Here is a 27,917-nt window from a genome sequence, read left to right as displayed (position 1 = left end):
AGAGAGAGAGAGAGAGAGAGACCTTTGAACTGTGGGATCTCTCCAGTCGGACTCTTGGGTAACCCTTTATGACAGGCATCACTGGTCAGAGCCACCGTCACTCCACAGCTCCCCAACAGGAAGCCGATCTGCTGACTGCCTGCATCCTGGAGAGAGAGGGAGAGAGGGAGAATGAGAGGGAGAGAGGGAGAGAGAGAGAGAGAGAGAGAGAGAGAGAGAGAGAGAGAGAGAGAGAGAGAGAGAGAGAGAGAGAGAGAGAGAGAGAGAGAGAGAGAGAGAGAGAGAGAGAGGGAGAGAGAGAGAGGGAGGGAGAGAGGGAGGAGAGAGGGAGAGGGAGATGGAGTTTTAGCTTGAGACGATTGAGACGTTCCCATGAACTTTGGAGCTTGCTGGACACTAATGGTCCCACAATGCACTGGGGTTTATCTGGTGGACATGTTCCAATGATGATCATACTCGGACCCCCTCAGTCTCTGACACACACACACACACACACACACACACACACACACCTCGGCTGTACTGGTTTGTCTCAGAGGATCCAACACAGAATATGACTCAAACAAACCTACGGGCTGTTGGGTCTCATTTCACTGAAGTGGAGCTCAGCGTCCCCTCTGCTGCACCATGACTCAGCTAAGCCCTTTTGATGACTCATGTTTTTTAATACAGTCTCCCAGTGAAGCATTATGGGAGTTCACTTCTTTGAGTAAAGCCCTGTTTTCATTAAAACTCACTGAAGCTGTCTGACATTTAGAAGAGAAGGAGCTGCGACAGACACGGAGCTTTTCCCTATGTCAGAGGTCCAACATCTAAGAGGAGAGGAGACAGGAAAAGCTCCTCCGTCTGTGGCTCCTCCTCCTCCTCCTCCTCCTCCTCTCCATCCATCTTCCCTGCTGCATTGATTGTTCATGTCTAATCTCAACTGATGAGTCACGGTTACCTTCCTGGTCAGTGGCACTTCTATTGGCACGGGGACGACCTCAGCCAGCAGGCAGCCGTAGAAAGCCGTCACAAACGCAGCCGGGTCGTTATTGGGGAAGACCAGCGCCACCTGCAGGGAAGGAGAGAGAGGGCGGAGGCGTTAAGAGCTGAGGAGTACAAACAAAGCTTTTCAGTCCAGCTCATGATTGGAGCACATGTGATCAAACCAACACGTACAACCCTGAAGTTATGGTTTCTATCACGCACCCATGGAGATCTTCAGGGGAAATCGTTGGTCTGATAAAGTATTGATTTACCGTCATGACTGGAGGTGTACAGCACATTTCATTCCTTCCCTCTTTCTGTTCCTTCCACTTCTAATTTCCCCAGAAAACAGGTGGTGTGTGTGTGCTTCCTCCTGACATGCTTCACACAGCATATGTGCAGAATGTTACAGGTGCTCCGCTTCACGAACTGCTCACACGTTCAACTCTGCAGACTAATAACGAGTGAATAATGATCTTCCTCCTGATGGACGTGTCAGAGAGAAAGGCTGTCATTCTATATTCATTCCATCTAAGTTGATCTGAAATGTAATTTCCATGCAGGAGGCTTGGATCGTCCATCGTCCGTCCTGTGCCATGACGTGAACACAACCAACAGGGCCTCACACCAGGATCTCCATCTCCTGGGCGGCCATGTCAGGTCCAGCTTGGCTCCAGTTGCATGTTGAGAGTAATGATAAGGGCGAAATTCAGCGTAAGTGCTGCTTAATAGCGTCCATACCGCACTGGATGTGCACGCACGCATGTGTGTGTGTGTGTGTGTGTGTGTGTGTGTGTGTGTGTGTGTGTGTGTCATGGGGTTTGCAGCTATAGGCTAAGTGCACCTTAGTGAATGAGGCTGCAGTAATGATGCTATAACAGGGCTAATGTTGACATGGGCAGAGCTCAGTGGAGATGGTCAGGTTTCATCTGTGCAGTCTGAGGGTGAATTACTTTGTCTGCATGACAGTGTGTGGGATAAACACACTTACATGAAGACCGGGAAGGAAAGAGAACAAGCAGATATTTGTGATATTTTTCTTGTTTCCTCTGAGACATTCAGGTGTCCGGGGAAATTAACTTGGATGTGAGTTTTGTTACGTCCTGATGTTTCCACCCGTGTTGGTTTGTCCGTCCGTCCGTCCGTCCGTCTGTCCATTTGTTTATCAGCAGGATTAACAACAAAGTATCGACTCATTTTCGTTAAACTTGCTGGGCGGGTTGGACATGATCCAGGGGAGGATCCAGTACGTTTAGCTGCTGTTTGGCACAGAATCAAAATCCATATAGGCCACGCCCCTTTGGCACCCAGATTTAGTGCCCTTCAACAGTTTGTTTTTGTGTCTCCTACAACTTTGGGTCAATTGTCACAAATAGAAGATCTGGAGGAAGCCGGACCGAAGTGCGATCTTTGTTTGTTGATATTCTTCGCTGTTTTGCTTGAATTGGCTGACAGACTTGAGTGGGCGGGGCTCATTCTTCAAAAAGGGCTCGAGAAACAAACCATATTTCACTTTTTGCCAGACTTCTTTCCCTAAAAGTGAACCTATAATGTATTTCATAAGTGTGACAGAGCCCTGCATCGTTCCTCAGTGTAATTAAATGTGTTTTCAGCAGAGCCTCCACCAGAACAAATCTTCTAAACTCTCCACAAAACTCATTACTGTAATCATCACACAGTCGGACTCCTTGGATAGAAACACACCCACTGTAATGTCTCAGTGTGTAACTTCTTCCTCGCTCCTGTTCCAGTGTGAAGAAGCCTGGTTTCTAATTCTCAGCCAGTGGAGAGCTGTACGGTAATTAACACACACACACACACCCTTCCGGCTGGGATAAAAACTCTCTGGCGTCGCGCCGGTCTCGAATTTGTCTCCAGCCGAGCGGGTAAATCGAGCTTAAAATAAAGATGAAAGAGACGCGCGGCCGAGTGGAGCGGAGAGGATGAGGGTATTAAATGGCAGCGTAACATGTGGGGCCACGCTGGAGCTCCTCATTATGATCAGCTGTTCATGGAGCGCGCCGCTAAGAGGCCCTGGACTGATGTGATGATTACACTGATTGAGAAGGAAGAAGAATGCGAGTGTGTGTGTGTGTGTGTGTGTGTCATGGTCAACGTCCATTATTGAGTAAGTAAAAGACACGTGGGAAGCTTGGCCAGCGCCCTGAAATCCTGCGAGGTCCTTGTCCTCTGGTCTGCGTTGTTTGATTAGACAAGAAGGAAACCACAGAAGAAAAGGATCTGTGTGTTTGCTTCTCCACTCACCCGGTCTCCAGGTCGGACCAGAGGCTCCTGTTTGGTTCCCAGCTTGTGCAGCAGGTTGTAGGCCACCTTCACACTTCTGGACCACAGTTTTCCTAAAAGCAGAACCAAAGCATATTCAGAATTCCAATGCAAACAGGGGCAGGAAACAGGAAACCACACGGGAAAAGATTAATACAGAAAGATCAGAGGCTTGGTTGCCTGAGGATAATATCTGAAACAAAAACGCTCTTCTGACATTAATCTATCTTCATAAATAGTTTGGTTTAGTCTTTGTTTGTCTTTTAAACGAGTGGAACAGAGGACGGCATCAAAGAGCAGCTTTATGGACGAGGGCCCATGTGTAAGAAATGACGGCGTGGAACATGACACTCAAAGTGCAAAGACCTTTGAAGTCTCACATATTCCACCTGGCAGGTCGATCTGCACAGAGACGGTCACACAGGCTGCATTACACCTGAACAAACTCAAGACTCTTCATGAGTTGTGAGATGATTGGAGCCATGTACAGAGATACGCCGACGTTCAAACACAGAGAGAGAGAGAGAGACAGAGAGAGAGAGAGAGAGACAGAGAGAGAGAGAGAGAGACCACAGCACATCAGAGAGGGGAAGCTATGGGAAGTCACACAGGCCACATCCGTGTGCAATTATAGAGATTTAGCTTGTATTTCTTGTTGCTCTCGGTGCTCAAACGCTGACAACGTGAACCAACCGGTGACCTTTGACCTCCTTTAAAAAGAAACGACCCAGGGGAAACTCGTCACCGCACCACATCTGCCAATAACGCTGCAAAAATACCATCCAATCTCCACCATCGCTTTCATTTTCCCTGAAAAGCGGCGCCGGCTCTGTTTCGTTAATTCCATTTCTCGGAACAATAGAATCAGTTTCAATCTGTTGTTGTATTTCCTAAGTCAGACTGGCAGGCGCAGACATGATGCATGAGCAGTCGAGTGTGAATTCCTTATTGTTTACTGCGTTAATGAGGTTTCCATGATTGTCAGCATTAATGAATTGAGGGGGGGAGGGGCGAGGGAGGGAACCAAAGGAGGAAACGGCCACTGCTGATTTGTTGGATCGGTTCTGTCACTCAAGAGGAATCAATCAAATTATTGGACCAAAAAAAAAAAAGTGGATCTCTGAGGATGAAGGTCCATGCCCACGACTGCTCATTACCCACAATGCCACCCGGCTGTGTGGTTACTCAGGACGGAGCCAGCTGAGGTGTGGTCGGGACGGCTGCAGAAATGATGAACAAGTCAGTCAGCTGCGCGGCCATGGCAACTGGCCACAGTGTCCAGCCAATCAGATCCTTCACGATCCGTCTCAGCTCCCCATCATGACAACATTTCAATTGTGTCCACTTCGTTCTGATCAACATTGTAAGAGTCTCAACCAACACAGCTGGAATCACGCCGTCTTGTTTTCACGTCTCAATCGGTTATGTCATTTCCTCCGTTGTCTCTGGTGGCGTGCTAGCGTGTCGCTCCACACAAGGCCGCACACCTGCTGTGGCACCAAACACTCCAAACAAAAGCAAATACACACCGGTATAATCAAAGGAAGAGATAAGACAAGCACCCACACACACACACACACACGCACACACACACACACTCTCCTCCCTCCACTGCACAGAGAGGGTGGATCCATAACGCAGCACCAACAGAACTCTGTGAAACTTTTAGAGAATACAAATAATTCTCTCCTGCTGATTACGTGTGTGTGTGTGTGTGTGTGTGTGTGTGTGTGTAGAAATTGTCTCTGTTCTCTGGTGAGGGTGAGGATGAGGAGGCAGAGGAGGGCTGACAGGGGGAAAAAAACTGTTTGTCCTTGTCTGCAGAAATCAAAGAGACGACACCCGAGGAATGAAAGATGAACGAGAGAGAGAGAGAGAGAGAGAGAGAGAGAGAGAGAGAGAGAGGGGGAGAGAGAGAGAGAGAGAGGGAGGGAGAGAGAGAGAGAGAGAGAGAGAGAGAGAGAGAGAGAGGGAGAGAGGGAGAGAGAGAGGGAGAGAGAGAGAGAGAGAGAGAGAGAGAGAGAGAGAGAGAGAGAGAGAGAGAGAGGAGGAGAGAGGGAGAGAGAGAGGGAAGAGGGAGAGGGAGAGAGAGAGAGGACGATCCTGGGTGAGAGATTGAGATTGAGATTTAGCACTGCACACCACATTTCCACACACACACACACACACACACACACACACACACTGTCTCACCATTTTCTTGTGTCTGTGGCTGGTGGCTCCTGAGTGCTGGCTGAAGACATTTCACAGTCTAGTGAGTGTGTGTATCTCCCTGTTTATCTCACACACACACACACACACATACACACACACCCACACACCTACAGGCCTGCATGCAGAGAGTTGATGCTCGGGGGGATAAAGTTGCAGCTCATTCTTGTCATTTCTCCAAGGTAATGATGGTGAGTGTGTGTGTGTGTGTGTGTGTGCGTGAGTGTGTGTAGGATTGTGTGTACTCGAGTGTAGCACATTGCTAAAGCGTGCGTGAAATGCCCACCAACCTCAAAAGTATGTTTACCAAAGTACATGTGTAGCCTCCTCAGACTGTGGAGTTCATTCTCTCTTTCGTTGAACTTACAACCCTAAATCTCTTTGTGTCTTAGATTTCCTCTCTCTTTACCAAACTCATGAGGAGCAGAGAGAAGCAGCTCGGTTCAACCCGCCTAAATGGCTTTACGCCCTGCAGACTCGGAGCCGTTTCCTCCGCTGCCATTTCGCGTCTGAACGACTCGGATCTGTCTCCTCGAGCTGCTGCGTAAAGGAGCTGCCACCGATTTGGACGGGGAGTTGAGATGCGGCGTTCAGCTTGTTCCACAGCCTGAGGTTCACAAAGTTAACGACCCTATGTTGCCTTGATAGAACAACACAAACCTAAAGAGGGTGAGTGAGATCAGGCAGGAACATGGATCACACCAGCTTCATCCACGTGTTCACTGATGGCTTTGTACCTGAAATGTCACTGCGTCACTTACTATGCAACCGCCCGACTGTGTGTCGCCGCGGAAACAACATTGGCCAAAGCAAATTGATATTGTGAACGTAAGGACCTCTGGGATTAAACTCTGGCGCTCGGTGCAGCAGAGGCTCGCTCTTCAAAGGCTTTCACACACTCTGCTAATGTCTGTCTGTCATTAGTGGAACTGTGCACTCACAGCGGGTGTTAAACATTATTTAGTGCTTCAGTTAATCAGTCTGGGGAAAAACAGCATACGGACTGAAAGAGGAGACGGAGCAGCACTGTAGGCTGTGATGAGGCAGAGTCAGAGCCACAGAGACTCCACCCTTCGTCTCCACATTTACATCTGAGGCCTCCTTGATGCTTCCTGCTCTCATATCAGCCTAACTTCACTCAAGGCGTTTGTACTTTTCGCTTCAACCACTGAGCGCTTTGTTTCAGGCAGCTACGGAGCGATGAAGCGATTGATCAAGAGCCGTTGAGTAAAACAATAACAATGCAATAAAAAGCGAAGTCTGTTCCCAATAACCCCACGTCTCCTTTGTTGTTGTTCTTCAGCTACGCTGCGATTTGTGCGCTTGCGTACCGTATGTGAGCACGTAGAGCGGCTTGCCGTTGGTGTCCATGGTGCTGAGACAGGGTGCCTTCGGGGAGATGGTGCCCCACCTCTGCAGGGCCGCCTCCAGAGATGGGGGCCAGTTGGTGACCACGCCCAGCTGCTCGCCCCCCATGGCCACCATCTGGGCCCCCTCAGCTTTGGGCAGGTTGGGGTCCGGCTGCTGGACTGAAGAAGGAGGGCAGAAGAAAAGTATCTATGTTAGAGTCACACTGGTTTATTTGAGTTTTATCGGTGTGTTTCTAAAGTAGTTTGAATGACAGAACAGATATTTCGACTAACTATTCAACCATAAATGAATAAAATAAGATAATATTTGAGAAAAAGCAGCTGTTACCCTCCAGGAGCTCTTCAAAATCGTCCACAAAAAACTCTCTTAGCGGAGGTCGCTTGGGTCTCTTTAGAGTGTTGACGAGCTGCTGGATTTTAGCGGATACTCTGCTACTGACTGGAACACCTGTGGGACATGAACACACACACACACACACACACACACACACACACACACACACACACACACACACACAGACACACACACAGACACACACACACGTTATTATGAAGGAACGATGTGATGAAGAGCCTCCTGCTGCGTCTCCCAAACACCAAAACGGTCAGTGAGCTGTGATCAGAGCCGCCGCTGAACATGACACTCGCTGATGGGAAGGGAGGAGAGAGAGAGAGAGAGAGAGAGAGAGAGAGAGAGAGAGAGAGAGAGAGAGAGAGAGAGAGAGAGAGAGAGAGAGAGAGAGAGAGAGAGAGAGACTGTAAATAGCAGACGAGCGGGGGCCCGGGCACAGATCGCTTTTGTAGCCAGCTGTCATGGAGGGGCGCCGCTTCAAGCATGAAAGCAGAAGTGTGGCATGAAACGAGGCCCGGGTGGTAATGGCTGTTTTGATGTTTTCTCTCTGGGTTGGCAGGGAGCAGCGGAGGAGTCACTGAACATCAGCTAACGTTGACAAAGAGCTAAGATGGCAATATGGAACTGAGTTGCCTTTTATGAAGGCGTCCACGGTACACCAGTTAGTCATCCGGATCAGGGCCAGTGTGTGTTTTGGTGCCTTGTGTGTTTTATTGGCGTTTCCTTCTTCTAAAAGGCTTCAATTAGCTTCACAGATCCCCCTCCTCTGCCGTCGCTTCACTCACCGTCTCCCGTCTCCATCAGCTCAGCGTTGCCGTACTTGGGCGTCTGTCTCTGGGCGGCGGTTCCGGCACCCTGGGGTCTCTCCACCTGGATCCCGTCGCTGGCGTTGGTGTAGCCGGTGACATCTGGAGGGGCAGAGTGGTTCTCTGTGAGGAAGGGAACGAGGAGGGAAGGAAGGCCTGGTTAGTTCCCCCACACCCCCACGCATCCTGCTGCTCAAACAGTTCTCATGGTGACTGTGCCATACGTGACGGTGTTGGGTATTAATTGTAAAGTTAGTTCACCCCCACACATCCTACTGTTAAAAATGCCCTGTTTGTAAGGAGGATTTCAGTTTTGTGCTCATCTCCTTTGGAAACATGGCTCCTGTCTGGACTGTGGCTTTGAGCCGGACATCAGAAAGGACAAACGCTGTCTTTAAACTCCTGTAAAGCTCAAAATCTAACAACAATTACTACAAACTACAACTACAAAGAGTAACAGACGGATTGAGTGAACGCATTTGGAAGTGGCTGCAAACTAGCGAGGGAAGAGGACGCCTCCATTTCCATCCACTCCCCCAGCTTTGCTCTCTACTCACAGGCCTGTTCCTGCTACCTTTAGACGGCGTTGCGACCTATCTGCCGCTCCAGATGTTGCAACGAGCTCCTGACGTGCCTCGCATGTTTCCCGTTTACCTCTTTCACAAGGTTCGGCTGCTGTCGAATAACATCAAACCGTGTTTACTGTTCAGCCTGAGGGACGCTTTAGTCTGAGTGGTGCAAAGCGTGAAACCATGGAGGAGAAACACGTGTGCCGCATCCAAATGGGAAGATATGCCTGTGTGTGTGTGTATGTGTGTGTGCGTGTGTGTGCTTGTGTGTGTTTGTGTGTGTGTGCGTGTGCGTGTGTGCGTTGTTGTGTGCTACCACGTTCCAAACTGCGGCTGCATTTACATTGTTAATATGTTAAAGGCGCTTCGGGGGTTCACAGGATTACACGATGCTCCATTTAGTTTCTCTCGTGCAATCATTTTTATACGGCCAATTTCTGTACTGATTGAATCCTGGATGATCTATTTGCTACGATGTCACTGCGGCCTCCTGCTTTGTGCCGGTTGGAGTCGCCCATGCACCGATAAACAGCATACAGGCTGAGAACTTTACCCCCCAATAAAGCCTGTTTGTGACCCATCTAACAAGGCTCGGACTCTGACCTGAGGAGGGCGCCCCCTGTCTCTCAGCCTGTATAACGTGTGAGATTGAAATGAAGGTGAAGGGCGAGGAGGGCGGAGCAGAGCAGGAAGAATCGTGCCCACCTGCCATCTTCAAAGGCAGGGATCTGCACCTTGTGACTGAAATGTGGCCTAGCATTAGGAAACCTGTCCTGAAAACTGGACCGCACCATTACAAACACAATAGAGGCTTGAATATTTATGACAAAGACGCCTGATTTGCTGAGCGTTCTCACATTTTTGACTCAGAGGCAGCGGCAGCACAGAGGACGCACTCCACTCAAACCACTTCCTTTGAAGGACTTCTAAAGCAGCCCGCAGGCAGACAAACACACAGAACAAAGCCAACACAACAACACTTCTATAGAAATCTACCAGAGGGGCAAAATAGCGGCGCTGGTAGATTATAAATAGATTATGAGCGGTTAAAGCCAGGAGTATTAAGTAACTAAAAGGAAAAGAGATGCTGAGAGACGAAGCTACTTGAGACGATATGAAAGCAAACAGCAGCCTTGATTTGGTTGTTTGGATCAGGCGCTCTGATTGGCCATAAGGATCTAAAGCTACACATGTCCAGTGTCGGATGGTGATGAAGAGGAGGAGGAGGAGGTTTCTCCCTTTGTAAATATTTCATCAGAGCTTATTCCTTCTGCCTATAAACACAAACATAAATATAAAACTCCATATAACAACACCACAGCTTATTTAGGTTGTCTTTTGGTTTTACGTCTTCCACTTCACGTGTTGTACTCACATTTTCCAGCCCGCCTTTGTGCAAATGTGACGTTATGACAGGTTTGAGATAAAGCTTACACGAATGGAGCAGAACGCCATCCCGAAGGAGTAAAGTGAGCGTGGCTGGGAGGGAAGAGAGCGAGAGGTGGAGCGAGAGAAGGCAGGAGAGGGAGAGAGAGGGAGGGACGGAGAGAGAGAGAGCGAGAGAGAGAAAGAGAGAGAGGGAGGGAAGGAGGGAGGGAGAGAGGGGGGGGAGAGACAGAGCACGAGAGAGGGAGGCAGAGGGAGGGAGAAAGAGGGAGAGAGAGTGAGAGAGACAGAGTGTGAGAGAGGGAGGGAGAGGGAGAGAAAGAATGAGTGAGAGAGAGAAAGGGAGAGAGGGGGAGAGAGAGAGAGAGAGAGAGATAGAGCGAGAGAGAGAGAGCGAGAGAGAGAGAGAGAGAGAGAGGGAGAGCAAGACAGATGACTCCCAGCCAAACACTGAGCTAAAGCCAGCGAAACCAAACAGCATTCTTGATCCAGACACAAGCTGCATATTAATAGAGCAGCACACACAGCACAGGCATGCTAATGACTGTAGCATGCTGTACGCTCACAGTGCAACATCTGGACTGAGCTGGAGTGAGCCAGACGTGCACTCTCTGAAGCCTGTGGTGTTTGTCTGTCTGGGATGGTGCGTGTGTGTGTGTGTGTGTGTGTGTGTGTGTGTGTGTGTGTGTGTGTGTGTGTGTGTGTGTGTGTGTGTGTCTTGGCGTGTTTGTGGGATCTCTGGGTGACCTCATCAGGATGTATTCATGACGCTGTGTGACAGGGAGGAACACCGGCCAGATGATGATGGTGATGAATGCCTCCTTCACTGCAGAGCAACCTGCTGGAATATCAATCAGACGCGAGCGGGGGGGGGGGGGGCATTAACAGGCTTTGGCACAGGTGAAGCAGGCTGGAAGGGCGCCCCCAGATGTTTAGGAGTGGTACAGTCAGTGCATTTAGATCCACGTTAGAATCGATTATACTGCAATCAGGGCATTACATCGTCATTTTAAAAGGCTGTGTTTATACTTTAATGTCATTAAAGTATGCATGCAGCATGTAAACGTCTTATGTGAGCACGGCACATGGCACAAATGCGTTACGATCACTGAGTGCATATAAAGGTACTGAGTGAAAACGCTGGATTAAGACTGTGCAGAACGCCGTCTGTCAGCTGGAATCATATAGTAGCCATAGCATTAAAGGCTTTATGAGGTCTGCTGGAACTAATTGCAATGTATGTCAAAATATAGGTTGGCCTTGTTCTGCTATATTTTCTCTCATCATTATAGAGTAATGTGGTTGGGAGTTTATGCTGAAGGTGCAGAACTGAAGAGGATAGAGAAGAAGGAAGTCTCCTCTTCAACTGTACACAAGCCACAAACCTCAGAGCAGCAAACAGCACAGGTCTGCTTTAGACACAACGACAGCACGGAGGAGTGTGTACGCCGAGGTGACGTTAGATCAGCAACGAGGCCCTCGATAGGAAGATTGAAAAATTCATTCAAAGAGGAAAATTCTCTCTCTCATCAGCAGTTGTGAAGCATCTGATGAGGAGCAGCTGGGAGCCTTCTGTTGCCTCGCACACCGATGAAGCGTTATTCCTCTGAGACGGAGACGGAGACGTATTCCTCAGGTGAACACGCAGCAATGACAGGGAGCCTAAGCTGCAGTGTGAGTGTGTGAGTGTGTGAGTGGATTCAGACTGCTGCCTTACAGAGGATGCTCACTGCTCTCAGACGAGCCAAGCAATCAGAGAGACGGAGGGGGAAATGAATGACATGTAGATATATACTGTATATAAAGTTTGATTATCCCTGGTGGTAACCATGGAGACAGTTCATTGGCTTATTGAGGTTTTTGAGATAGAGATCAGTAAGATTTGATTTCTGCCACTTTAACAGAATTCCATTCAGCAGTTGTGATGAATGGAATTCTGGTGACGATTCAGTGAAAGAAGCTGAATGAAGAGCGTCACAGCTGTGTCTCAGTCGCTCCACATGAGTCAGCACTGCCAGCTCTTCACAGGAAGCTGAGGACTACGGCGATGTTACTCAATTGTAATTGTGGACTCAAATTGTCTGGAATTCCGGTTCTGCCTTACGTTCAGACACACTGATGTCCTTGTACAAATGTACATAAAGAAAGATCTACGTATATGAGGCTAAAGAGAGGAAGACTAAGACGCTGTGCTAAACGTGGAGAGGAGGCGTGGCGTTAGGTTGCACAGTGACCCTCACTGTGTTACCTCACAGCAGGACCTGGTCATGGAAGAGACACGTTTGAGAACTGTGGCAGGAGTGTGTGTGTGACTCCAGGTAGGAGACACATCATACCACTGGAGGGAAAGACGAAGCAGAAAGGAGGAAGCAGGCAGACAGCCCACATTCCACACTACCATCTGCTTTGTGGCCTCCATGAAAAGCTGTTTCCAAAGCAGATTGCCTCTGGCTGAGCAAACAACGAAAAACATGCTGCATAATTAGCCAAATCAATAAACAACAACACACAGAGTAACCTTGAAAAAAGAAAGGCGTCGTCTCACAAGCTGCTATCAGGCACCTGGAACGCCATTGTTGATATTCCCCATCAACAATTTTTCCTTGTAAAAAGCTGAAGGCGCCAGCTTGTTCTTCATCCCCCAGACAAACACATTGCTTCATGCAACCACAACCACAGTCAATGCTATCCCAGGATTAGCATTGAGCTGTTATTCTCTAAGCTTACACCAGCCTAGATATGCTTGAGAGGGAACGACCAAAGAGGAGCGCACACCGAGCAGCAAGCACATGAAGGAGGACGCCGGGGGGAAAGACCCAGAAGAGAAGGTCAAGAGGGAGAACACGGCATCCCCGCCTCGTGTCCAGGGATGAAGCAGACCGGCCCCCTGCCCCTCAGCCCCTCAGCCCCTCGGCCCCTCAGTCCCTCTGCCAGCCATGCTCCCATCGCAACTTACCGGGGCGCGGTGAGCCTGAGTTTCCGTTCTCCAGCGTACCAGCTGGCATTCCCCTCCTCTTCAAGGAGAGGTGGGATAAAAGTCCTGCATGTGAGGAACAAGAGGGGAGGGAAGCTTGAAAACTCTTCATCTTGACCATAAATCGTAGATGAAGATTTCACTTTATACTCCCATAATCTTGGCCTCGGTATTTGGTCATTTTAAAACCTCTTCAGATTATAAATACTTCAGCTTTTATCTGTCGAGCACCACAACCTCAGCATCAACAGGACAATCTAAAACCAGAGAGGTGCTGAGTGACAAGAGGGCTCGCCCTCTGTTGAACTTAGTACTCAGCCGATATCGCATCCAGCAAACAGCTGCTCCACGGTGTTTTTGAACCTGAAACCTGCAGGAAAATGTGGACGGATGAAAGCAGTGACAAATTGAGGAGATATGGGGGAGCAGAAGTTATCTAGAAAAGCAGGCGGTGCAGCTTTGATAAGGGCAGAATGAGAGAGAAGGGGGCTGGCATGGAGGTGGACGGAAAACAATACCCCTTAAGCATCTGAACACACACACACACACACACACACACACACACAATCACACACACAAACACAAGAGCACACGTGGGATTACTTTGGCCTTGAAGGACAAAATGAGAAACAGAGCTTGAACCCACACGTGTCCTCCTCGTTGTGGGTTTCCTCTGTGCTATAATAAACTCAAACTCGGAGGGGGAAAGAAAGGAAAGACGCTCGCTGAAAATGAACAAATGAACAATGCACAGCAGGATGTTGCATAATGTGACAAGAGTGGAAGCTGAAGCACAAACTGTAAACGTTGTGGGCTGATGTTTAAAGGCTTTTGAACCGGCAGCTAGCTGGGCTAATGAAAGCATAATGAATTAATAATTGTGTTAATATCTTCAGACTTATTGTTGATTATTGTTGCTGATGCTTAACTTTTATGATGTCATCGATTGTCCATCTTGTTCCTCCTCCATCCATATAGGCCACGCCCATTTGCTTCTCAATAATCACCTCTTCCTACAATTTTAGCTCAATTATTGCAAAGTTGAATCAAGTGTGTGTTTCATTAAAGCGCTCACTTCTCATGCAAAAATCAAGTCAACCTGATGGTGGCGCTATAGCAACAGTGAAGTCTTCTTATGAACTAAGTGAGTCACTTGTGAACTTCTCTGTCCCTGTGTTCCTCAGGCTCAGCTGCATCTATCCACCTAGAGCCACGCCCACTTGCACATAGCAAGATTTTCCACCATTTGGAAATTTTACAACTCACAAGATTTGCGTGTCAGATGGTTCAGATAACAAGCAGAAACAACTGATCAATAGCTGAAACAGACGGTTTGTTTAGGTGGGGAGGTTTCCATAGCTGGCCTTACTGACTGTCAGGCTGTTAAGGCCTTTGGTTTAAGTGCTCTTGTAAAAGCACTCAAGCAGAAACAATCATTTATCAATAAACTCACAAAACTCTGAGTGCATTTATAGTTTAGATTTCTTTATGGATTTCTCGATACGAAGACCCCCGATAACCAGGTCTACGTCAGATTTGCCTTTTTCCCAGTTCAACACTTGGAGCAGATTGAGTGTCGTTCTGCTCAGAGGCCCACCCGCTTCTAGCAGCTGCTGGCTCGGACGTACGTACGTCTCCCTCTCTGCTAATTTGAGACGACAGGGAATGATGACACAGGAAACGAGCGACCCGGCAGAACGCACAGAGGCTTCACAGTCACATGTGAGCGGCCAAGGGGCTGAGCGCTGTGTGTCCACCCAGGCATTATCTTCAGAGCTGGATACTAACCCGGGCCAGCATGAAAACAAAACGCCAAAACATTGAGTCACCGCATCACCTCAGCAAAACAGAGGGAGGGCACCGAACAGGGTTCTGCCACTTTGATCCACGCTGCCCAGCAGTCTGCAGCCGTGGCAGAGACGGTGCCATGTCCTCTTCCAGACAGACAGGGGAGTCGTCTGCTAACAGTTTCACTTCACACACCTTCTGACTCTGTGTTCTGAATGGTAAAAGACTGGACACATCTCAGGGGAAGAGCGAGGCAGCAGAGCTCAGCTTAGATTCTCTCCATCTGCCGCCTTCTTTGCCCTCTTATAGTCCAGATCACAAACTTTAACGAAGCCATGAAACCTACATTTACACACTAAACCTTCACACATGGATACAGACATCCCCCTAAACACACCTCAGCACCCCAACTGCACACAAATAACAGACCCGCCTAGTTCTGCTTATCCCCCTCACACGTACACACACACACACACACACTAGGAGATAGGAAACCTCGTAACGACCAGCTACGTTTTCCTGTAAGTCTCAATTAAACCCATGGTTAATTTGATTTATTTAAAGGTTGAATTAGACAGCTGTGCTCACTGGCTTTAGTGGTTCACCCACACGGGGCCTCCCAGGGGTGTCAGCTTGGTCTGATTGGCCATGTAAGTCATATTAACATGTAGTGGAGTCGATACGAGGTCTCCCTCTGATCAAACTCACCCAACAGAGCCTTACGGTGTTACACCTCAAAGTTGATATATTATACAATACTAACACGAATCAAGATTGTTTTGTACTTTATGATGTGTGGGTTTTGTTTACGGTTGCTATGGCGAAACCCGCTGACAGTCCATCATTGGCACAGAGGTATGAATAGTAGTTAGTGATGGTACCGACCCAAAACTACTGAACCTGTGTCAAACTTTAACAGAAACAATCCTTCAAACCCGATGAGGCTGAACTCGGTCCGACTGCACAACAAAAGCGCCCTCACCTGACTTGTGGTGGTGGTGATGGCGGTGGCGATGGTGGTGGTGGTGGTGGGCGGAGATGTGGGCGTGTTGCGCCAGGACGTCAGCCAGCCTGCCGCCGGCCGCCCCGCTGCCGCCGCTGCGCGTGGAGGAAGAGGAGGAGGAGGCGGTGGAGGAGGTGGTGGTGGTGGTGGAGGAGGTGCCGTGGATGGCCCGGCTGATCCAGTGCTCCATGCTGATGCTGCCCTCGTGGCTGGACGAGGTTCCTCCGCCGCCTCGGCCGTCCTCCTCTTCTCCATCCCTTCCCTCGTCTTCGTCGCCGTCTCGCTGACCCTCCCCCTCCGAGCCCGAGGAGGTGTCTGAGGAGAAAGGTATGAAACAGAGCTGTGGGCTTCAGGTGCACCTTCATCTCCCAGCAGTCCTGGGATTCAAACCAGCAAACTCACAAACATCACACCAACCAACCGGCCAAACATCCAGCGTCCATTCACCAGTGTGATGTACAGGATGATGTATAGTGTGATGTATAGTGTGATGTATAGTGTGATGTATAGTGTGATGTATAGTGTGATGTATAGTGTGATGTATGTATCTGTAGCTGTACTGTATGTAGGTCACTCTGTGTGTTTGTGTCTTGTGTGGTCTCGTGTGTGAAGGTTTTAGAGCTCAACTCGTGTTTGGTGTTGCCCCAGGGGAGCAAGAAGCAAAGTTTGGTTAGGAAAGCTGAAACATGTGTGTGTGTGTGTGTGTGTGTGTGTGTGTGTGTGTGTATTCTGCATGTGATTTCCATAATGCCTCTGGCTTTATTGGGCTGACTGTGGTGATGTGAATACCAACAGGAATTGACCCAGTTCTCACACACACACACACACACACACACACACACACACACACACACACACACACAGACACACACACACACCTGAAATGTTAGTGTGCGTGTTTGTCTGTGTGTGTTTGTTAATGGGAGAGGGAGGTTGTGTGTGTGTGTCTCTCTCTCTCTCTCTCTCTGGAAACTGAGATTTTCATCTGAGAGATATCTGCTCTCCTGTTCACTCCCATGGTGCTTTGCTGACATGCTCATTGGCAAATCTGTCTGTAGTTATCAGCAGATTTGAGTGCAATGTGACACACACAGACACACACACACACACACGCGCACACACACACAGCACAGAAGCTGCCAGGCAACCAGCAAATCATCTGAAATGAACAAACACAAGATGAGAAACCCTGCAAGACACTGAACCAAAGCAGATCATCTGTATGTGTGTGTGTGTGTGTGTGTGTGTGTGTGTTTATGGCACACAGGGGAGTGTGTGGCATCAAATATAGCAAGCAATTACAGAGATTATCAGACTTTCAAATCCAATCTTAAACCCCGATTCTTATCTCCAACCTCCAAACAGGCACGCACACACACACACACACACACACACACACACACACAAAGCCTATCTTAGTGAGTCACAAATCATGACAGAGACATTCATTAGATTAAAAGGCATCGGAAAGCCAGGAAGAAAACAGAAAGATAAAAACTCAGTCTGTGTCTGTCAGAGAGAAAGGAAGAGGAAGAGGGAGAGAGAGAGAGAGAGAGAGAGAGAGAGAGAGAGAGAGAGAGATATTGCAGATGCTCTCTCGCTTGTCATTTTTGCACGAAACAGCATGCGGCATGGCAACACGCGACTCTCCTGTCCTTAAATGAACCCCACTGGCAGACTGTGTGTGTGTGTGTGTGTGTGTGTGTGTGTGTGTGTGTGTGTGTGTGTGTGTGAGAGACTGCTCCTACAGCTCCCCCCAGGCTGTGTGCTTTCTAAACCTGAAAAAGGGAATGTGTGTCTGTTTGTGTGTGTGTGTTGTTGTGTGTTTCTGAATCACTTACGTTTTTCTCTTTTTCGTGTATGTGTGTGTGTGTGTGTGTGTGTGTGTGTGTGTGTGTGTGTGTGTACATTTATACAATTGGTATACAGTTGGTATCTATACGATGTCAGGTGGTTACTCCTCTCTCAGTAGAAGATGCAAAAGGAAAATGAGGATGAAGTTCGTCTGAGTTCATTTCAGTCTGAACCTGAGAGGAAGCGTGACGAGGCGAAGAGAGAGAGATGAAGAGCAGAGGACGACGTTTACAAAATGACCGCCGGACGACTCGGTCCTCAAAGCACACGTGACTTCCTCTGGGCCTCAAAACCACTAACTCATCGGCTTATCAGGCGCATGAAGGCATCGTCCTCGTGAAATATTGGAAACCGGTGGGAATTCGCCGATCCAAACTAAACACAAAGCAGATCCGAGACATCCTCACGCTCCCTGGCCCTCTATTTCCATGAGGCTCCCCGCGTTGGCTTCCCGCCGTGGCGATGTCATCAGCCCTCCGTCCTGTCTGTGCTGCTTCAGTGTGGACTGGTTTAAAAGCTAAACTCACAGCAGGAACAATGAAGCTTTCCTCTTCACCTCTTCATTAATAACTCATGCTTGAACTACATATTTTGCCCTTAAGCCCACATCTCTCATCAACATCTCAGATATCTCTCAGACCAAACTCTGCTCTCACTTCTCTACACTGCGGCTGACCTAAGAGTCCAACTCAATAATCTGCTTTGAAGCTGAACAGAGTCGCTCCTCTTCTGCGCTCTTCTTCACATTGACAGGCCGAAGTGACGCTCGGCTGTTTGAAGCCGGCCGTCATCGATCCCCGGGCTTTGTCGCAGGGGGTGGATGAGGTCTCGTCCTACTTAATCATCGACCGGCGGCAGGAGGACGACGTCTCATCGATAATTACATCCTCCCGTCAGGTCATCGGTTCAAGCGCTCAGACAAACAGCGTCTCCGTGCTCACAGGGGGCTGAGCTGAGGCTTCTGGGTCGAGGTGAAGCCACCAGAACTGATGTGACAACGCAGCAAAACTCAATACACTGTACATCAGAACACAGAGTGAGAGGTGAAGTCATTTACTGCCGGGTGAAGTTGTCATGTCGGCGCTGCGGCTCACAGACCTGTGGAGTCAGAAATATTATCTAGAGAGAGTCGTTCCCCACCTGGTGGCGTGTAGGCGTCCATGGAGGTCTGGACCACCAGGGACCGCCGCTTGGAAGGCATGGGCACGGCCATCTTCCTCTCTTTGTGCTTGGCCAGGGCCGCCTGCACCGCCTCAGTGTGCACGTCTGCAGACACAACATCAGCAGCGTTCAAATAGGAGACGATCCTTCACCGTCTTACAAACTCAAGACACAAACTAAACCTTTGTGTTGTCGGCCATGGAGATCTTTGCTGTTTTGTTGCTTCAGTATTCCTGCTACAACGAGCGCCGCGTTCCCGCTATATTCAGACTCAGTTTACACAGACGAACATTCCGGGTCTGAGTCTGACAGCAGCTCCCATGAGGCAGCGGGGGTTGTTTCTATTGGGGCCGGATTAAGCTGAGGGAGCGGCGCCAGAAGACACTGTGTGAATTTGAGTTTGCGAGGCCGATAAGAGTCACAGCTGGCTTTGTTTGAGCGGAGGCGGCGGCGTGTTTGCCTTCTGCCAGCCGATAAGGCAGAGTCGGCTGCTGCGAAGCCGTAATGACACGAGCGCCGCGTTTGTCTGAATGAATGGAGCTCGCCTCGCCGCCTGTTTGCGTTCTTTCACAGAAGAACAGAGGTCATTCACATCGCACGTACACGTTTATGACTGAGTGTGAGCAGCACACACACACACACACACACACATTTAGTCCATTTAGAAGGATTCTTGTAAATGTGAGGGTGATGCATGTTTTTCCAGAGGTTCCAAACTGGCAACCCTCTGCTGACTGAGCTTCTAAATTGTTGGAAACGAAGACACAGATTCCGACGCCATTAACAGATCAGTTTAGCCGCTTTCATGTCCGTTTGTCTCATGGGAAGTGTAAATGGAAGTAAGATAGTTGATCACAGCAGCGTGTAATTATGTGCGACTTCAGATCAGCAGCTTTAAATGCTAATACATAATCTATAATATAATCTAGAATAGATCATCTGCAGCTCATATCAGTTTAAAGCCACGGCGATCTAAATGTGCTACACACACAATGCTGGTTGGGGTTGAGTGCCTTGCTCAGAGGCCTGACGAGCAGAGATCTTGAGTTTTCTTCATTAAAACCTCTTCCTTCAATGTCACTTTGGTATTTTGCCCTTCTTTGTTTTTTAAGCCTTTTTCAAAATATGCATGCAGACCTGATCACATCCTCACCTTTATGAGGACGACCTGGGGCTCATGGAATTAAAAACGTTATCAATTTATGAGATTAAACGGGCTATGCTAATGAGGCGATGAACGGAGCGATTACTTAGCAAACGTGTCGATGTGGAAGGATCACACAGGGGCGGCTTCAATGACATCAGCTGTGTGTGTGCAGAGAGCTGGTCCAAAATCCATATCATGAAACTGCACTGTAACAATGTTCCATCTTAACATTCATCTTATTATTATTATGTTAAGTTATGTTAAGTTATTTGTTTAATAGTTATTTAAGCTGCTTTCTAGTTGAAGTGTCATTTCTCTATCTAATTTATTTACCTGATCTGTAGCGCTCGTCCCTGGAGCCTGATGACCTCCGGCGGTGATATCGGGAGGACGAGGACGGGGTGACGGGAGCTCTCCTCTCCTGCCCTGTCGACGGGTCCATACCTGGGAGAGGGAGAGAGAGAGAGAGAGAGAGAGAGAGAGAGAGGGGGAGAGACAGAGAGAGAGAGATGCAGGGTTATTCCACAGTTGGAGGGAGATGATCATAGGAGAGATGTTCAAAGTTGCTCCAGACGTCTCCAGTAGACGTAATTTCATAATAAAGTCACACACTTTGCTATTTCTTTGTTACTTGGCAACCGTCATGGTTACTTGCTGTTTATGAGCTGAAGTCACCAGGCTGCCTGTCGCCTGTCGCCTGTCTCAGACTCCTGAGAAAGGAGAACTGGCAGGATTCAACAGGCTGCCTGTGGATGATCTGCATCTATGGAGTCTGTGTCATGAAGCGTTAAAGATGACACCTGGTTTGTGTTTAGTTGACCCTAATCTCCGAGCAATTAAAGGGATTTTTTTCTACAGACTGCAGTCACCTGGAGCGACCAGGTCACAGCATGAGTCGGCAACAATTAGACACTCAGCATGGTCATCAGACAGCAATATGACCCACCCACACACACACACACACACACACACACACACACACAGTTTCATATCTTCCCACATGCTTCACAGTAAAGTCTCTGCAGGTTTTTACACCACAACAACAACAACATCTGTCTCAGTCTGTATAGGCCACGCCCATTTGTGCTAACTCACTCGCTTTGTTGACATTTTGGATGGAACTAGCTTATTTGTAGCTCAAGTTCCCACAATTCTTTACATTTTGAATGTCTGGACCGAGTCGAACACAAGTTGTATCTTTGCTTTTGGCTTTTCCTCTCTGCTTTGCTCTCACTGGCTGGCAGAGCTGAGTGGGCGTGGCTCCTTGGTCAGTTGTAACCAAACATGGAGGACATGTCACTTTACTATGTATGCAAAAAAAGATGATAGAATTTCCTTTCTGTCACTAGTGGAGGACTGTTGGGCCTTTAGAGTTATTAGTGATTGTTTCGGATCAACCACAGGATGACACTTCATTCAAGTACAAGTGCAAGTACATCCATCCATCCATCACACCATCCATCCTCTACACCCGCTCGTCCTTTAGTAGGTCTTGATGCGTACATTCTAAATAGATCTGGGATGAGTGTGAAATGAAACATAACCGGCGTGTGAGAAAGTGGTAAATGAGCGACACACTCACTTGTGCACTCACACAAGCAGAAAACTATCTCCCTGCACGCCGATCCATAACGCTGATGACAATCAGACAGCTCAGGAGCACCGCTGATGTATGACCACTCATCTAAGCTTCACACCTCTGCTCTCATCCGTCTTCATCAGAGCTCTCAGCCCGGCTCGGGAGCATCCAAAGTGGATTAGCCCACCGAATTATAGGCGGCCAGGAGGCTGCGACGGGTCTGGGAAATACCTGGATCTCTGGAGGAGATCAGGAGATCCCTGAACCTCTGATTCCTCTCTCTCATTTCTCCTCTGCTCCGCTTCTTTGTCTTGTCAAACATATTGAAAGAGCACTGAGACACATTTAGAGGCATTATACTGGCACACACACACACACACACACACACACACACTCTGACACCTTAAAGAAAATCAATGCACAGACCACATCGGTTCCCCTTTTGTCCCCGTCTGCCATTAAAAGAGACAAAATCCAATCAAGACGTTTGTCGGTTGAAGCAGACATCCGTGTCATTTCCCGCACAGACAAACAGCACGACACCACTGTGAACGACAGACCCTGAAACAATTCCACACCAGGAAAGCGCGGATAAACAGGTCTGGGCGTAGATTTGTCCATTTAAGAGACTAAAGATAAAGAATAATATGTTATAAATACGGCACAATAAAGACATCAGTATGAATTGCGCACAAATACTCAGACGCACACTGAGACACAATCTGATCTCTGCCTCGCCTCAGACGCTTGCTGCTGAACCCAGAGGGAAAGCATTACCAACTTCTACCAGTCTGAGACGGAGCAGGCTGTGTCCGTTTGCTCCCAGAGCGGCGTCATCCTGTTGGTTCGCCGTGAGGTCGACATAACGGCGCGTTCTCAGCGGGTTTGACCTTTAGACAGTTCTAATCTTTCCACTCGGTCTCCACCTCATTTGGGACCAGAATGAGACGTTTGCGTGCCGAATGCAGCTCCTCTCGGTGCATGATTGAAGGTTTGTGGTGCGTCCGTGCGGCGGATCAAAGACAAATAAGAAAAGACAACAAAGGAGCGGATCAAACATTTTGAAAGATTCCTCCCGCTGTGCACGGTCTGTTCTGAATGGAAATGAACGGCGTGGAAAAGACATAAATACAGAGGAGAGGCAGGGCTGACCTCAGTGTGCTCTCTCTCTCTCTTCCTCACTGCTCTGCCAAGGTTGACGACATCTAAAAACACATCTTAGGTCACACATGTTGGACAAAATCCACATCAACACATCTACACACGAGCAGACACACACATTTATTAGTTCTGGATTGTAGGAATATTGGACTTGGAGCTGTGTTTTCCACCTTGAAGCCTCGCAACTGAATGAGGTTCACATTCGAAAACATGGAAAATGGAATGGAACATCAGGATCGGTGTGTGTCATTTGGGCCGTAAGCAAAGCAAAGGACAACAGCAACATGTCGAGTTTACTTCCCTGCATGAATCCCCACACAAAAAACAAGAGACTGGACCAGAAAGGGACCTGAGGACAGCCGGGGATACGGTAGAGACCGACCCAGACAGAGGAAGATCACCAACACTTCTAACAGACCAGGGACCGAAGTCTCACCTAATGGAAGCATTTTCTCCTGCAGTGATGAAGGCGCAACCATGGAGATGACATTCTGATAACACACACACACGCACACACACACACACACACACACACACACACACACACGATCAAAGCCGTTGACACACTGAACATAAACTAAGCCAACTATCAGATATAAATAGAATTACAGGCAGAGAAATGTGGGTTACTGGGGGAAGTCACATTACTTTGAAATCAAACATTACACCCTGACACCAAGCAGAGTGTAGAGATTAAACTCATCACAGGGAAGGGAATGTTGTCACTGGTGTGTGTGTGTGTGTGTGTGTGTGTGTGTGTGTGTGTGTGTGATCCGGCCCAGAGGATGACCCCCACACAGGGCCTGGATGTGAATACCACACATTTTCTCCATCCTACACCCCTCATTCCCTCCCATAATGTACTTCCGACATTCACCCACCCCAAGACACACACACACACACACACACAGACACACACACACACACACACACACACACACACACACACACACACACACACACACACACACACACACACACAGAGTGTATTCCAGTAATAGCTGAGGCAGTGCCAGTGTGTCTGCTGGTCTCCCATCGCGCCTCCTTCAGGTCTTTTACTGTCAATGAGATTTACAGTTTTTGACTAAATATCACTCAACATCTAACCATTTGGATTACAGATGACTTATGTATATACTTTATACATATATATAAATGTAGACACACACCATAAATATGCAGTGGTTTTAAATTTTCAGCTGGATGAGTTTGTTTGTGTTTTTATCCAATTGATTGCAGAGTCAAACGCTGATCCACCAAAACTGACAACACAAACACAAACAAAAATGGATCCATCTTCTTCTACTAAATGGGCCTAAAGGGACAGAACTGGCTCCAATAAGTGTATATCTCTCTGTGTTAAGGTTTCGTCTCCACGCTTCATGCGGCCCTCTGACTCTAAAAACACTAAAAAACATTTGGGCGATGCTCCTTCTATATATTTGATGACCCCGACGTACTAAGTCATTTTTCTTTACCAACACAAAGCCAAACTGGAGCGAGGAGGGAGAACAGAGATTGCCCTTACCTTGTGGTTGTGGGAAGAAGGCTCCAATCAGCTTGGATCGCTTCTTCTCATAACCCTTCTGTGTGATATCACCTAACAAAGACAAAGACAGAAGGAGAGAGAGAGAGAGATGCTCTTTAACATGACGTTACATCAGCCACACAGGAAACACAATCCCAAACTCATTCAGGTTAGATAAATATTTCTGAAAACGTGTTGAAGAGGAGCACAGGGCGTTTAATATATCTGCACTTCCAGCAGTAACCAGCAACATGAATGGAAACTAGTGATGGACAGAGAAGAGGCTGGAGTGCAGTTTGTAGTGGAAACACACAGAGAGCTGCAGTCTGAGACACAAACACAAAGCAGTCAGAGAGAACGCTCAATTTATATGGTCAACCAAGACCAGATGGTGCACTGTGTGTGTATGAACTGTAGGAGTGTGTGTGTGTGTGTGTGTGTGTGTATAGATGCAGAACTCACAGTACTGCATCTGCACTTAATTCAACTTCCATGGTGCAGTGAACCACCTTAAAAGTTGCTGACCGATGGCCTGAGTGAGATAAATCAGGCTAAGCTAAGGTAACAATCAGCACATTTCCACAACGCACAAACGATTCTGAACCAAACAGCCTTTTACAAATGATTCTGCGGGGTTCTTTGGACTCTGGGGAATCCTAGCAGGGATTTCCAAGAAGGTTTAAAGGAAAGTGCAGGAAAGTCTGCAAGATCCCAAACCCCAGTGTCTTCAAACTACACACACCTCAAACTACAACACAAAGAGAGAAATGCACTGGGAGAGACGCTGCACCGGTGTGAAGTGTTTACTGTGGCCCAGCCTGACATAATTGACAATCTCTCTCTGTGGTTGTTGTGCCGGCACCAGGCTGACTGGTGTTTGTTTGGTTGTTATAGATGAATCAATGCATGAGCGATAAGGAGCCACGCCCAATCAGCTTCAATATCAAAGTGGTTATTACAGCGCCACCATCAGGCTGAAGGAAAGAAAAAGCTAGCAAATTTAATCCAAACCAGATTACAACTGTCAAAGGTTTCGCTGTGACAGACAGACAGACAGAGAAGACAGGTGGTGACATCATGGAAAACCTCAGAGCGCATGAACGTAAGCGCGGAAGGGAATGTTGGCGTTGGGGTTTATGGAGCGTGAATCCATCTCAGAACCCAGCGGAGGTGGGCCAGGGAGAGAGAGAGAGAGAGAGGGGGGGGGGACATAATGGAGTTTGCTAAGTGTGAAGCGGCGGAGAGATGGATGCAACCCAGGGCCTCAGCTGTCTGTGTAGATTATCTATCAAGGCCTGTCAATCACACAGGAAGAGGGGGGCGGGGGGGCGGTCAGTGGGGAACGGGCTTTTATAAACACGAGTGTATTAGAGGGAGCGACAGGGGAGGAAGAGGAGTAGGAGGAGGTGAAACGGGAAAGGGAGGAAGAGGGCAGACGAGAATGTAGTGTAGAAATTATTTAGGATGTTACAATGAGACACAAGTGAGAGACAGCGCCACCTACAGCTCATTCAGGTCTATGTGAGTAAAGTAGACAGTTGGGTTTCAGGCAACAACAACAGGTTCAACAACAACAACTCAAACTCAAACCCTAACAACGCATAAAGTTTGAGTTTTTCGAAGTTTTGTTTGCGTCCATCTTTGGCCCCAGACGTCTGGACGTGTCAAACCACCTGTGGGGGAGGAGACGACGCCAATAAAGTGGAGAACTTTCAAGTTAAAAAGACGCCTTGAAGGCTCAACGCAGTGATTCAGGCTCTTTTTGTGCTCTTTGCCCTGGAGCTAGACTTTGACTCGACTTCTGATGCCTCCTACAGGCTGTAAGTGGCTCACATATCACACAGCGGGAGGCCTGAGTGCTTTAGTTGCTTCAATCACAACTTCCTCTGCTGCTGCACGGCTCGACTTTGAAATTCGTCGAATAGCACGGAGAAAATCCTCCACATTCCTCTGATTCCAAGGACGAACGCCCCATCTCCTTCACACTCCTACCTCTAAACTACAGCCACTGCCTGTCTCGTTCCATCTTATGCATTTTCAAGTATCCTTAAAGAAGGAAGAGGAGGGAAGGGAGCAAGTGGAGTATACACCCCCAGTACAACCCAAACACTCTTATCGTTACATTAGAATTTAGTAAGACAGCTGATTGTCAACAGTTACATTTTCTAACAACTTTCCCTCACAACAACGCGACCAAGCTTGTCAAAGTTTCTCTGACCTGAAGGTGACGGAGGAGAGAAGGAATCAGACCTGATTGACGCTGAATCTGCAGCGGATTTGTGGAGCATGGAGGCTGTCTGCACGGCTGACTTGACAAATCCCTCTTAAACATGCACACACACCCACACACACATACATCTGACTAACTGGCTCGGATAAATAAAAAAGCCAAACACAAACACACACACACACACACACACACACACACACACACACACACTGTGAAGGCGAGCGTCATTGGTGACGGTGTCAGCTGCACGAGAGTTTGGGGAGCGTGAAGCTAAGCACATGGCAATAATTAGCATCTCGAGCAGGGGATCTGTGTACCCTGCAGAGGGAGAGGGGGAGAGGGGGAGAGAGAGAGAGAGAGAGGAAGGAGAGAGAGAGAGAGAGAGAGAGAGAGAGAGAGAGAGAGAGAGAGAGAGAGAGAGAGAGAGAGAGAGAGAGAGGGGAAGAGGTCTGACCTTGTCTTCCAGATACTAACGTGTTGAGGTCACATAAACACAAACCTCTCTCTCTCTCTCTCTCTCTCTCCAGTGTCGCTCCATCTCCACAATCAAGGCAAACAAACTAAAACACCCAAAATGAAAAGCTATCACTCGTAAAAGAGGAACAGAAAGAGAATGAAGGATAAACAGGGCTGGAGGAGCAGGGGCAACTTTGGTACAGCACTCAAGCATATGTACTTTAAATCTCACTCACACACACACACACACACACACACACACACACACACACACACACACACACACACACACACACACACACACACACACACTCTCTCACACACACACACACACACACACACACACACACACACACACACACACACACACACACACACACACACACACACACACACACACACACACACACACACACACAGCGAGCAGGCCTCTTCCTCAGACCTAATGTGAGATTTATCAGGCAGATCCAGAGTGAAATGAATGTGTCAGTCTCCGTGCTGCCAACGTCACAGACACTGTAGGCAGCCAGATGAGCAATCTCCATCCAATCAGCCGGCAGCGACACAGGCAGTCCATCAGCCTGTCAATCAAACAGTCAGTCAGTCAGACAGCCAGTCAGGAATTACTCTTAACTGTGCAGTTCCATTCCCATCCACCGTACGTTACATGTACGCATGACATCATCACACGCGGCTCTGCCCCTCTCTCTCTCTCTCTCTCTCTCTCTCTCTCTCCCTCTCTCTCTCTGTGTGTCTCTCTCTCAACTACCTTACAAACTGATCTCTTCCACTTCATCCTCTTTCTGTTTATCTTTAGCACTGCAATGTGGAAACAATAAAATAAATTTGATTTCCTTTTTAGGCGCTGAGTGCACCCCCTCCTCTCTCTCTCTCTCTCTCTCTCTCTCTCTCTCTCTCTCTCTCTCTCATACTTTATATGGTAACAGAGGGTCGCCCCTGCTGTTGCTCTACACACCACCGTGCGCTCCACTCTCTGGGTGACACCGAACAGCAGCAGGTTGACGAACAACAACTGAAGATGTGTGTGAAATAACAAATGACGACATGGAAGATTTGTGTTGAACTTAGA

The 27,917-nt window shown here is 48.2% G+C and overlaps 1 protein-coding gene across 1 annotated transcript in view; it reads right to left on the bottom strand.

Moving 5' to 3' along the window:
• Positions 1 to 22: 22 nt before the first annotated feature.
• LOC142996289 (disco-interacting protein 2 homolog C-like) overlaps positions 23 to 27,917 on the bottom strand; it is a gene marked incomplete at its 3' end in the record, with an annotated part of 89,650 nt that continues 61,755 nt past the window's right edge. Inside the window, exons 2-11 of the mRNA XM_076147241.1 lie at positions 24,142 to 24,213; positions 20,207 to 20,317; positions 18,706 to 18,831; positions 15,691 to 16,026; positions 7,971 to 8,114; positions 7,162 to 7,281; positions 6,795 to 6,992; positions 3,235 to 3,326; positions 944 to 1,054; positions 23 to 146 (exon numbers count right to left, since the gene is read on the bottom strand). Of these exons, the coding sequence (XP_076003356.1) occupies positions 23 to 146; positions 944 to 1,054; positions 3,235 to 3,326; positions 6,795 to 6,992; positions 7,162 to 7,281; positions 7,971 to 8,114; positions 15,691 to 16,026; positions 18,706 to 18,831; positions 20,207 to 20,317; positions 24,142 to 24,213 (1,434 nt within the window). The remainder of the gene's footprint in view (positions 147 to 943; positions 1,055 to 3,234; positions 3,327 to 6,794; positions 6,993 to 7,161; positions 7,282 to 7,970; positions 8,115 to 15,690; positions 16,027 to 18,705; positions 18,832 to 20,206; positions 20,318 to 24,141; positions 24,214 to 27,917) is intronic.

The sequence above is a fragment of the Genypterus blacodes genome, unplaced genomic scaffold (genome assembly GCF_046128005.1).
Source record: "Genypterus blacodes isolate CSIRO-AG114 ecotype Tasmania unplaced genomic scaffold, CSIRO-AGI_Gbla_v1 ptg000005l_1, whole genome shotgun sequence".
In the NCBI taxonomy this organism is placed as follows: domain Eukaryota; kingdom Metazoa; phylum Chordata; class Actinopteri; order Ophidiiformes; family Ophidiidae; genus Genypterus; species Genypterus blacodes.
The sequence above is the reverse complement of the archived record's forward strand: the minus strand, read 5'-3'. Positions and strand labels throughout refer to the sequence as shown.